Source organism: Nerophis lumbriciformis, linkage group LG07, assembly GCF_033978685.3.
Source record: "Nerophis lumbriciformis linkage group LG07, RoL_Nlum_v2.1, whole genome shotgun sequence".
Lineage (NCBI taxonomy): Eukaryota > Metazoa > Chordata > Actinopteri > Syngnathiformes > Syngnathidae > Nerophis > Nerophis lumbriciformis.
In genome coordinates this window covers 3,417,024-3,430,637 of record NC_084554.2, presented here as the reverse complement: position 1 = coordinate 3,430,637, position 13,614 = coordinate 3,417,024, and the positions used below count along the sequence as shown (strand labels likewise).

At 39.7% G+C, this 13,614-nt stretch overlaps 1 protein-coding gene across 1 annotated transcript in view; it reads left to right on the top strand.

The window, feature by feature from the left end:
* odad2 (outer dynein arm docking complex subunit 2) overlaps nucleotides 1-13,614 on the top strand; it is a 250,447-nt gene that overhangs the window by 183,548 nt on the left and 53,285 nt on the right. Inside the window, exons 19-20 of the mRNA XM_061965922.2 lie at nucleotides 10,127-10,315; nucleotides 10,437-10,658. Coding sequence (XP_061821906.1) covers nucleotides 10,127-10,315; nucleotides 10,437-10,658 — 411 coding nt within the window. The remainder of the gene's footprint in view (nucleotides 1-10,126; nucleotides 10,316-10,436; nucleotides 10,659-13,614) is intronic.

The following is a 13,614-nucleotide window of genomic DNA, read 5'->3' as shown; positions in this document are numbered from 1 at the left end:
TACACCAATACATCATCCCACTACCATCAGGGCGCAGGTACAGAACAATCAAATTCCGGAGGGCCCGCCTCAGGAAAAGCCTGATCCCTGCAGCTATAGCCGCCCTTAACAGCAGGCCCGGCCGACCTGTCTGACAAGCCTGTAAATGTGTGTTAGTCATGTATGATGTCTTTTTGTTATTTTTTTGTGTGATGTGTAATGTCTAGTGTTTAAATGTACGGCAGTGACAATGAATTTCCCCAAGGGGACCAATAAATCTAATCTAATCTAAAGGAAGAGGTGCTTTAAGACATGGCTAGCTAGCTAGCTAGTGGCTAACGTCTATCTGCAGTGTTTTAGCTACTTCTAAATCACTAATCCTGGCCTCCGTGGCGACAAAGTGAGTTTCTTACAAGTAACATTATCACTGCAGGACGAGGAATAGCTAAACATGCTTCACTACCGGCGTCACAATGTAAACAAACGCCATGGGTGTGGATCTACACCTGACATCCACTGTAATGATACCAAGTACAGGAGTGAATCTAGTCGATACTACTATGATTACATCAATATTTATCGCCACAAAATCTTTTATTTATATTATGTTTATACTCTCAGTAAATATGTCCCTCGACACATGAGGACTTTGAATATGAGCAATGTATGATCCTGTAACTACTTGGTATCGGATCGATACCTAAATGTGTGTTATCATCCAAAACTAATGTAAAGTATCAAAGAAGAGAAGAATAAGTGATTATTACATTTTAACAGAACATGTTAAAAGAGAAAGTAAGCAGATATTAACAGTAAATGAACAAGTAGATTAATAATATTTTTTTTACAGTTCCTCATAATGTGTACAAAGTAATAGGTGTATAAATGACACAATATGTTACTGCATAGACTAATTAGGAGTCTTTGTTTGTTTACTTACTACTAAAAGACAAGTTGTCTAGTATGTTCACTATTTTATTTAAGGACTAAATTACAATAAGTTTCATGTACACTAACATTTTTTGCTAAAATAAAGCCAATATTGACATTTTTTGTGGTCCCCTTTATTTAGAAAAGTATCTAAATACATTTTGGTAACGGAACCTAAATATTGGTATCGGGACAACCCTAACAGCGAGTGAGGAGGACTGAAGTATTAAATGATTAAATAACCGTGACAAGATTTCCTGGGAATTCCTGGAAACTTAGACTTAGACTTGGACTTAGACAAACTGTATTGATCCACAAGGGAAATTGTTCCAAAAAACTTGGGAATTTTTACTGTAGAACGGTTCAAATAAAGTCAAAGAAGGCGGGAATTTCTTCCCATTGCGTGAATTCTAGAAACCATAAGAGTAAATAAGGAATATCAATGCATTGTGCATTTTTACAGTTTGTCCCTCATAATGTGTACAAAATAATAGGTGTATAAATGACACAATATGTTACTGCATAGACTAATTAGGAGTCTTTGTTTGTTTACTTACTACTAAAAGACAAGTTGTCTAGTATGTTCACTATTTTATTTAAGGACTAAATTACAATAATAAACATAAGTTTCATGTACACTAAGATTTTTTGCTAAAATAAAGCCAATATTGACATTTTTTGTGGTCCCCTTTATTTAGAAAAGTATCTAAATACATTTTGGTAACGGAACCTAAATATTGGTATCGGGACAACCCTAACAGTGAGTGAGGGGGACTGAAGCATTAAATGATTAAATAACCGTGACAAGAATTCCTGGGAATTCCTGGAAACTTAGACTTGGACTTGGACAAACTGTATTGATCCACAAGGGAAATTGTTCCAAAAAACGTGGGAATTTTTTACTGTAGAACGGTTCAAATAAAGGCAAAGAAGGCGGGAATTTCTTCCTATTGCGTGAATTCTAGAAACCATAAGAGTAAATAAGGAATATCAATGCATTGTGCATTTTTACAGTTTGTCCCTCATAATGTGTACAAAGTAATAGGTGTATAAATGACACAATATGTTACTGCATAGACTAATTAGGAGTCTTTGTTTGTTTACTTACTACTAAAAGACAAGTTGTCTAGTATGTTCACTATTTTATTTAAGGACTAAATTACAATAATAAACATATGTTTCATGTACACTAAGATTTTTTGCTAAAATAAAGCCAATATTGACATTTTTTGTGGTCCCCTTTATTTAGAAAAGTATCTAAATACATTTTGGTAACGGAACCTAAATATTGGTATGGGGACAACCCTAACAGTGAGTGAGGAGGACTGAAGCATTAAATGATTAAATAACCGTGACAAGAATTCCTGGAAACTTAGACTTGGACTTAGACAAACTGTATTGATCCACAAGGGAAATTGTTCCAAAAACGTGGGAATTTTTACTGTAGAACGGTTCAAATAAAGTCAAAGAAGGCGGGAATTTCTTCCTATTGCGTGAATTCTAGAAACCATAAAAGTAAATAAGGAATATCAATGCATTGTGCATTTTTACAGTTTGTCCCTCATAATGTGTACAAAATAATAGGTGTATAAATGACACAATATGTTACTGCATAGACTAATTAGGAGTCTTTGTTTGTTTACTTACTACTAAAAGACAAGTTGTCTAGTATGTTCACTATTTTATTTAAGGACTAAATTACAATAAGTTTCATGTACACTAAGATTTTTTGCTAAAATAAAGCCAATATTGACATTTTTTGTGGTCCCCTTTATTTAGAAAAGTATCTAAATACATTTTGGTAACGGAACCTAAATATTGGTATCGGGACAACCCTAACAGTGAGTGAGGAGGACTGAAGCATTAAATGATTAAATAACCCTGACAAGAATTCCTGGGAATTCCTGGAAACTTAGACTTAGACTTGGACTTAGACAAACTGTATTGATCCACAAGGGAAATTGTTCCAAAAACGTGGAAATCTTTACTGTAGAACGGTTCAAATAAAGTCAAAGAAGGCGGGAATTTCTTCCTATTGTGTGAATTCTAGAAACCATAAGAGTAAATAAGGAATATCAATGCATTGTGCATTTTTACAGTTTGTCCCTCATAATGTGTACAAAATAATAGGTGTATAAATGACACAATATGTTACTGCATAGACTAATTAGGAGTCTTTGTTTGTTTACTTACTACTAAAAGACAAGTTGTCTAGTATGTTCACTATTTTATTTAAGGACTAAATTACAATAATAAACATGTTTCATGTGCACTACGATTTGTTGTTAAAATAAAGACAATAATGATATTTTTGTTTTCTCCTTTATTTAGAAAAGTACCAAAATATTGGTATCGGGACAACCCGAGAATGTTCCCTGTATTACAGTTAGCGTAACATCAGATGTCTGCACACATGACATCTGTATAGCTGAAGTCCACAGTGGATCCTAAAGAGAGAGTGCAGCTGTATGCAAAACCGCGCTAAATCTTTTCAACATTTCGACAGTCGCCCGGAAAGAATTAGGACATGAAACGCGGAGACGCTGACAAGAAAGCAGGCCTGGCTGGAGAAGGCAGCAATAAAGTGGAAGTGGATCTATCCCATGTGGGGGAACGTTAACGCCGGGTGTCTTAATGAATGGGAAAGAAAGTGGCGTCGATTCCACTGTTCAGCAAGACGGACCATAATAACATTGTTTTCATGTAACTTTCCCAAGAAGTTATTTAATTGTTGCTCCTTGGTTGGTTTATTGGTTGGTTGGTTGGTTGGGAGTTGATAAGATGTTCACAATTCCATCCATCCATCTTCTTCCGCTTATCCGAGGTCGGGTCGCGGGGGCAGCAGCCTAAGCAGGGAAGCCCAGACTTCCCTCTCCCCAGCCACTTCGTCCAGCTCCTCCCGGGGGATCCCGAGGCATTCCCAGGCCAGCCGGGAGACATAGTCTTCCCAACGTGTCCTGGGTCTTCCCCGCGGCCTCCTACCGGTCAGACGTGCCCTAAACACCTCCCTAGGGAGGCGTTCGGGTGGCATCCTGACCAGATGCCCGAACCACCTCATCTGGCTCCTCTCCATGTGGAGGAGCAGCGGCTTTACTTTGAGCTCCCCCCGGATGGCAGAGCTTCTCACCCTATCTCTAAGGGAGAGACCCACCACCCGGCGGAGGAAACTCATTTCGGCCGCTTGTACCCGTGATCTTGTCCTTTCGGTCATAACCCAAAGCTCATGACCATAGGTGAGGATGGGAACGTAGATCGACCGGTAAATTGAGAGCTTTGCCTTCCGGCTCAGCTCCTTCTTCACCACAACGGATCGATACTGCGTCCGCATTACTGAAGACGCCGCACCGATCCGCCTGTCGATCTCACGATCCACTCTTCCCTCACTCGTGAACAAGACTCCGAGGTACTTGAACTCCTCCACTTGGGGCAAGATCTCCTCCCCAACCCGGAGATGGCACTCCACCCTTTTCCGGGCGAGAACCATGGACTCGGACTTGGAGGTGCTGATTCTCATCCCAGTCGCTTCACACTCAGCTGCGAACCGATCCAGTGAGAGCTGAAGATCCTGGCCAGATGAAGCCATCAGGACCACATCATCTGCAAAAAGCAGAGACCTAATCCTGCAGCCACCAAACCGGATCCCCTCAACGCCTTAACTGCGCCTAGAAATTCTGTCCATAAAAGTTATGAACAGAATCAGTGACAAAGGGCAGCCTTGGCGGAGTCCAACCCTCACTGGAAACGTGTCCGACTTACTGCCGGCAATGCGGACCAAGCTCTGACACTGAGCTTCCAGGGAGCGGACTGCCACAATCAGACAGTCCGATACCCCATACTCTCTGAGCACTCCCCACAGGACTTCCCGAGGGACACGGTCGAATGCCTTCTCCAAGTCCACAAAACACATGTAGACTGGTTGGGCAAACTCCCATGCACCCTCAAGGACCCTGCCGAGAGTATAGAGCTGGTCCACAGTTCCACGACCAGGACGAAAACCACACTGTTCCTCCTGAATCCGAGGTTCGACTATCCGGCGTAGCCTCCTCTCCAGTACACCTGAATAGACCTTACCGGGAAGGCTGAGGAGTGTGATCCCACGATAGTTAGAGCACACCCTCCGGTTCCCCTTCTTAAAGAGAGGAACCACCACCCCGGTCTGCCAATCCAGAGGTACCGCCCCCGATGTCCACACGATGCTGCAGAGTCTTGTCAACCAAGACAGCCCCACAGCATCCAGAGCCTTAAGGAACTCCGGGCGGATCTCATCTACCCCTGGGGCCTTGCCACCGAGGAGCTTTTTAACTACCTCAGCAACCTCAGCCCCAGAAATAGGAGAGCCCACCACAGACTCCCCAGGCACTGCTTCCTCATAAGAAGACGTGTTGGTGGGATTGAGGAGGTCTTCGAAGTATTCCCTCCACCCGATCCACAACATCCGCAGCCGAGGTCAGCAGAACACCATCCTCACCATACACGGTGTTGATAGTGCACTGCTTCCCCTTCCTGAGGCGGCGGATGGTGGTCCAGAATTGCTTCGAAGCCGTCCGGAAGTCGTTTTCCATGGCTTCCCCGAACTCCTCCCATGTCCGAGTTTTTGCCTCTGCGACCGCTGAAGCCGCACACCGCTTGGCCTGTCGGTACCTGTCCGCTGCCTCAGGAGTCCCATGAGCCAAAAGAACAATTCCTATTGCATAAAATGCGTCATTCATTCAAATGGATCTAACTCTGCGTGTGCTAATGTTTCCGCTAGTATTTGCTCCCTTTGAATAAATATCCACGTTTCAAGTAGAGCAAGTTGCCCTCCTTTCATAATTCCTTTCAATCATTACTCAGCGTTTGTTTGGTGGTGACATCATGCATGCTCACAGGGATCCATAGAGGAATCCTTCACAAAACTGGCCAGTGATTCCCAGGAAACGAAACACGAGGAACCGATCCCGAATAGTCAGCTCAAAAAGTTATGGACTGATTTTAGTGAAACTTTCAGGAAATGTCGGAAACTGATTAGATTTGAGGCCCGATCCGGATCATTTCTACAAAATGAACACTTCTATGTGTTGGCTAGCGGACCTACGGAACTTGTTGAATTGGGTCCTGACGTTGAGCAACTCAAATTTGGCATTGAAACAACATGCTTTTTGACAACGTTTAATCAATGTTGGGTTCTGACATTGATTTGATCGTTGAATTTTGGTCATTTCCCAACCAATATTCTACAACATAAATACAACGTAGAAATAACATGCTTTTTGACAACGCTTATTCAATGTTGGGTTCTGACGTTGATTTGACCGTTGAATTTTGGTCATTTCCCAACCAATATTCTACAACATAAATACAACGTAGAAATAACATGCTTTTTGACAACGTTTAATCAATGTCAGGTTCTGACAATGATTTGACCATTGAATTTTGGTCATTTCCAAACCAATATTCTACCACACAAATACAATGTTGAAACAACATACCTTTTAACAACGTTTAATCAACGTTGGGTTCTGACGTTGATCTGACCATTGAATTTTGGTCATTTCCAGAACAATATTCTACCACACAAATACGACGTAGAAACAACATGCTTTTTGACAACGTTTAATCAATGTTGGGTTCTGACGTTGATTTGACCATTGAATTTTGGTCATTTCCCAACCAATATTCTACAACACAAATACAACGTTAAAACAACATGCTTTTTGAAGACTTTTAATGAATGTCAGGTTGTGACGTTGATTTGATCATTGAATTTTGGTCATTTCCCAACCAATATTCTACAACACAAATACAACGTTGAAACAACATGCTTTTTGACGACGTTTATTCAATGTCGGGTTCTGACAATGATTTGACCGTTGAATTTTGGTCATTTCCCAACCAATATTCTACAACACAAATACAACGTTGAAACTACATGCTTTTTGATGACGTTTAATCAATGTTGGGTTCTGACGTTGATTTGACCGTTGAATTTTGGTCATTTCCCAACCAATATTCTACAACATAAATACAACGTTGAAACAACATGCTTTTTGACAACATTTACTCACTGTCAGGTTGTGATATTGATCTGAACATTGAATTTTGGTCATTTCCCAACCAATATTCTACAACATAAATACAACGTAGAAATAACATGCTTTTTGACAACGTTTAATCAATGTCGGGTTCTGACGTTGATTAGACCGTTGAATTTTGGTCATTTCCCAACCAATATTTTACAACACAAATACAACGTTGAAACAACATGCTTTTTGACAACGTTTAATCAATGTTGGGTTCTGACAATGATTTGACCGTTGAATTTTGGTCATTTCCCAACCAATATTCTACAACACAAATACAATGTTGAAACTACTTTTTTTTCTGACAACGTTTAATCAATGTTGGGTTCTGATGTTGATCTGACCATTGAATTTTGGTCATTTCCCAACCAATATTCTACAACACAAATACAACGTTGAAACAACATGCTTTATGACAACGTTTATTCAACGTTGGGTTCTGACGTTGATCTGACCATTGAATTTTGGCTATTTCCAACCAATATTCTACAACACAAATACAACGTTGAAACTACATGTTTTTTGACGTTTGTTCAATGTTGGGTTCTGATGTTGATTTGACCATTGAATTTTGGTCATTTCCAAACCAATATTCTACAACATAAATACAACGTTGAAACAACATGCTTTTTGACAACGTTTAATCAATGTTGGGTTCTGACGTTGTTTTGACCATTGAATTTTGGTCATTTCCCAACCAATATTCTACAACGCAAATAAAACGTAGAAATAACATGCTTTTTGACAACGTTTAATCATTGTCAGGTTCTGACAATGATTTGACCATTGAATTTTGGTAATTTCCAAACCAATATTTTACAACACAAATACAACGTTGAAACAACATGCTTTTTGACAACGTTTAATCAATGTTGGGTTCTGACAATGATTCGACCGTTGAATTTTGGTCATTTTCCAACCAATATTCTACAACACAAATACAACGTAGAAACATGCTTTCTGACGACGTTTATTCAATGTTGGGTTCTGACGTTGATTTGACCATTGAATTTTGGTCATTTCCAAACCAATATTCTACAACATAAATACAACGTTGAAACAACATGCTTTTTGACAACGTTTAATCAATGTTGGGTTCTGACGTTGTTTTGACCATTGAATTTTGGTCATTTCCCAACCAATATTCTACAACGCAAATAAAACGTAGAAATAACATGCTTTTTGACAACGTTTAATCATTGTCAGGTTCTGACAATGATTTGACCATTGAATTTTGGTAATTTCCAAACCAATATTTTACAACACAAATACAACGTTGAAACAACATGCTTTTTGACAACGTTTAATCAATGTTGGGTTCTGACAATGATTCGACCGTTGAATTTTGGTCATTTTCCAACCAATATTCTACAACACAAATACAACGTAGAAACATGCTTTCTGACGACGTTTATTCAATGTTGGGTTCTGACGTTGATTTGACCATTGAATTTTGGTCATTTCCAAACCAATATTCTACAACATAAATACAACGTTGAAACAACATGCTTTTTGACAACGTTTAATCAATGTTGGGTTCTGACGTTGTTTTGACCATTGAATTTTGGTCATTTCCCAACCAATATTCTACAACGCAAATAAAACGTAGAAATAACATGCTTTTTGACAACGTTTAATCATTGTCAGGTTCTGACAATGATTTGACCATTGAATTTTGGTAATTTCCAAACCAATATTTTACAACACAAATACAACGTTGAAACAACATGCTTTTTGACAACGTTTAATCAATGTTGGGTTCTGACAATGATTCGACCGTTGAATTTTGGTCATTTTCCAACCAATATTCTACAACACAAATACAACGTAGAAACATGCTTTCTGACGACGTTTATTCAATGTTGGGTTCTGACGTTGATTTGACCATTGAATTTTGGTCATTTCCCAACCAATATTCTACAACATAAATACAACGTTAAAACAACATGCTTTTTGACAACATTTACTCAATGTCAGGTTGTGATGTTGATCTGAACATTGAATTTTGGTCATTTCCCAACCAATATTTTACAACATGAATACAACGTTGAAACAACATGCTTTTTGACAACGTTTAATCAATGTTGGGTTCTGACGTTGATTTGACCATTGAATTTTGGTCATTTCCCAAACAATATTCTACCACAGAAATACAATGTTGAAACAACATACCTTTTAACAACGTTTAATGAATGTTGGGTTCTGAAGTTGATTTGACCATTGAATTTTGGTCATTTCCCAACCAATATTCTACAACGCAAATACAACGTAGAAATAACATGCTTTTTGACAACGTTTAATCAATGTTGGGTTCTGACGTTGATCTGACCATTGAATTTTGGTCATTTTCCAACCAATATTCTACAACGCAAATACAATGTAGAAATAACATGCTTTTTGACAACATTTACTCAATGTCAGGTTGTGATGTTGATCTGAACATTGAATTTTGGTCATTTCCAAACCAATATTTTACAACACAAATATAACGTAGAAACAACATGCTTTTTGACAACGTTTAATCAATGTCGGGTTCTGACGTTGATTTGACCATTGAATTTTGGTCATTTCCCAACCAATATTTTACAACATGAATACAACGTTGAAGCAACATGCTTTTTGACAACGTTTAATCAATGTTGGGTTCTGACGTTGATTTGACCGATGAAATTTGGTCATTTCCCAACCAATATTCTACAACACAAATACAACGTTGAAACAACATGTTTTTTGACAACGTTTGTTCAATGTTGGGTTCTGACGTTGATTTGACCATTGAATTTTGGTAATTTCCCAACCAATATTTTACAACTTAAATACAACGTTAAAACAACATGCTTTTTGACAACGTTTACTCAATGTCAGGTTGTGATGTTGATCTGATCATTGAATTTTGGTCATTTCCCAACCAATATTTTACAACACAAATATAACGTAGAAACAACATGCTTTTTGACAACGTTTAATCAATGTTGGGTTCTGACGTTGATTTGACCATTGGAATTTGGTCATTTCCTAACCAACAACGTGGATCCAACGTGGTTTAGAAGTCAGTTTAAAAAACATATGTATAATCAAAATTGTATCAGTGCCTGCTATGCATAACTCAAAAAGTCAAATTTTGCCAAAACTTTGACTCTTAATTGCTTTGGTTTTAGGAAGCAGGGGAAATGGTGAGCTCGCTGATGGGCGCTATGGAGCTGGTGATTGACTTACTGAAGTCCCCTGACGACAAGGTCCTGGCGAGCATGTGTGCCGTGGTGGCCAGAATAGCCAAAGACAAGTACAACCTGGCCGTCCTGACGGACTATGAGGTGGTCTCCCTTCTGGCCAAGCTGACTGACAATGTAAGCGCCCTGGCGTGTGAAGTGTTTGCTGTCAATACAATCCTTTTCAATCCAGCTAATAAGACAAGCGATTGCTGTTTTAGAGTTTTTCCTTTTAATTGGCCTCCTGTTGTCCACCCAGCCTGACGACATGCTCCGCTGCCACCTGGCTCAGGCCATCGCCCAGTGCTGCTCCTGGCGCAACAACAGGGCGGCCTTCGGCGAGGCGGGAGTGGTGCCCCCGCTCGTGCTCTACTTGAAGTCCCAAGACATGAAAGTCCGCCACAGTACAGTGATGGCCCTGCACCAGTTGTCCAAGGAGTCCAACAACTGCATCGCCATGCACGGCGAAGGAGTGGTCAAGGTGAGTTTCATCTTGAAACACCACTCTCACACTTGTTGTGAAGTCTGTGACTGTATTCCCAGCCCTCCACTGAAGGACGGGTTGAACAAAAGTGTGTTTTATTCGGCGGAGGAAACACGACTCCACTTTCTAGCCGTCATGGGAATAGAGTAAAGCAAACAGCTCGGTGTGTGCAAAGTGCCATTTCTCTGCTAGGCCCGACATGCCATTACAGTGCAAGGTAGCTGGTGGCAACTGTTGCTAAGGCCAGTTCCTGGACATCAGGATAAGAGATCAGAACCAGCTGTGGACCCAGCGGGGAAAATATCATATTCAACTTCTTTTAGTCTGTTTAGCTGCGTATGGTTCTGAGCTGTAGATGAACAAAGACTGCACTACATGATTTCAAGTTGTTTTATACACAATGCAAAAACTGAAATCTAAGTACCGTATTTTCCCCACCATTAGCCGCACCTAAAAACCACAAATTTACTCAAAAGCTGACAGTGCGGCTTTTAACCCGGTGCGCTTTATATATGGATTAATATTAAGATTCATTTTCATAAAGTTTCGGTCTCGTAACTACGGTAAACAGCCGCCATCTTTTTTCCCGGTAGAACAGGAAGCGCTTCTTCTTCTACTGTAAGCAACCACCCGCCCGCGTAGAAGAAGAAAAAGCGCGCGGATATTACCGTACGTTTCATTTCCTTTGTGTGTTTACATCTGTAAAGACCACAAAATGGCTCCTACTAAGCGACAAGGATCCGGTTCATGAAAAGACGCAATCTCTCCATCCGCACACGGATTACTATTTCACAGCAACTGATATTCCTGTGAACCGCACTGTGGATACAACGGGAGCACGTACGGTGAATATTCGCACCACAGGGAATGAGAAGTCGTCCTTCACTGTGGTTCTAGCTTGCCATGCTAATGGCCTGAAACTTCCACCCATGGTGATATTCAAAAGGAAGACCTTGCCAAAAGAGACCTTTCCAGCCGGCGTCATCATAAAAGCTAACTCGAAGGGATGGATGGATGAAGAAAAGATGAGCGAGTGGTTAAGGGAAGTTTACGCGAAGAGGCCGGGTGGCTTTTTTCACGCAGCTCCGTCCATGTTGATATACGACTCCATGCGCGCCCACATCACAGATGGTGTCAAAAAACAAGTGAAGCACACAAATACAACACTCGCCGTCATTCCGGGTGGATTAACCAAAGAACTCCAACCGCTGGATATTGGTGTCAACAGGGCATTCAAATCACGACTGCGAACGGCGTGGGAACAATGGATGACCGAAGGCGAACACACCTTCACTAAGACAGCGAGACAGCGCCGGACGACATACGCCAACATTTGCCAGTGGATCGTAAATGCCTGGGCGGATATTTCGGTCACAACTGTGGTCCGAGCTTTCCGGAAGGCAGGATTCACAGAACTGCTGGACAACAGCGACACTGACTCCGATGACTTCGACGAGACGGAACCGGCCATTTTGGATCCCACATTTGCCCAACTTTTCAATTCGGACACCGAAGACGAAGAATTCGAAGGATTTACGAATGAAGAATAACTTCAGAAAGTGAGCGCTATGTTTATTTTGTGTGTTGTGACATTAACGTTCGAGCAACATTATGTTGCTATTGCTCTGCACTATTTTGAATTGTACTATGTTTGTGATTGCACATTTGCGTACATTTTGGGAAAGAGTTGTTAGAACGCTGGTTTTTAATATATTATTAAAGTTTGACTGACCTATCTGACTGTTTTTTTGACATTCCCTTTAGCGCAGCGTAGGCGCGGCTTATAGTCCGGGGCGGCTTATAGGTGGACAAAGTTTTGAAATATGCCATTCATTGAAGGTGCGGCTAATAATCCGGTGCGCCTTATAGTGCGGAAAATACGGTAAGACAAAATATCTCAAATAAGGGTGATATTTGCTTGTTTTCTGTCTGATAAGATAATTCTTCTCACTAAGCAGATTTTATGTTACTGTTTTGGTCCTAAATGATCTCAGTAAGATATTACAGCTTGTAGCTGAGATTTGATGACCTATATTGAGTAAAACATGCTTGAAACTAGAATATCAAGTGTTGCAAAGCTGTGTCATCAACACTCACAAGTAGAGATAACTCACTATAACACCGAATCAGTGGGATGTTCTCTGAAGACTTTAGTTTTTTGCTTATTTTCGCTACCTTGTGGGCTTATTTTTGATGCCTTATAAGTAGAGATGTCCGATAATGGCTTTTTTGCCAATATCTGATATTCCGATATTGTCCAACTCTCAATTACCAATACCGATATCAACCGATACCGATACATACAGTGGTGGAATTAACACATTATTATGCCTCATTTTGTTGTGATGCCCCACTGGATGCATTATTATTTATTTTTCTGCAGGCGAGCTACTTTTCAATTGATCAAGTCGTGGGGATCTACCTCATTCATATATATCATTTATATTTACTTATTTATGAAACATATGTTTTTGTTAATAAGTTAAAGGTGTTTAATGATAATGCAAGCATGTTTAACACATATAGTTAATATTGTTAATAAGTTAAAGGTGTTTAAAGATAACACAAGCATGTTTAACACATATAGTTAATATTGTTAACAAGTTAAAGGTGTTTAATGATAATACAAGCATGTTTAACACATATAGTTAATATTGTTAATAAGTTAAAGGTGTTTAAAGATAACACAAGCATGTTTAACACATATAGTTAATATTGTTAATAAATTAAAGGTGTTTAATGATAATAGAAGTATGTTTAATACATATAGTTAATATTGTTAACAAGTTAAAGGTGTTTAAAGATAATACAAGCATGTTTAACACATATAGATTCCTTTCTTTCATGAAGACAAGAATATAAGTTGGTGTATTACCTGATTGTGATGACTTTTGCATTGATTGGAATCAGACAGTGGTGCTAAAAACGTCCGCATTTTCGAATGGAGGAGAAA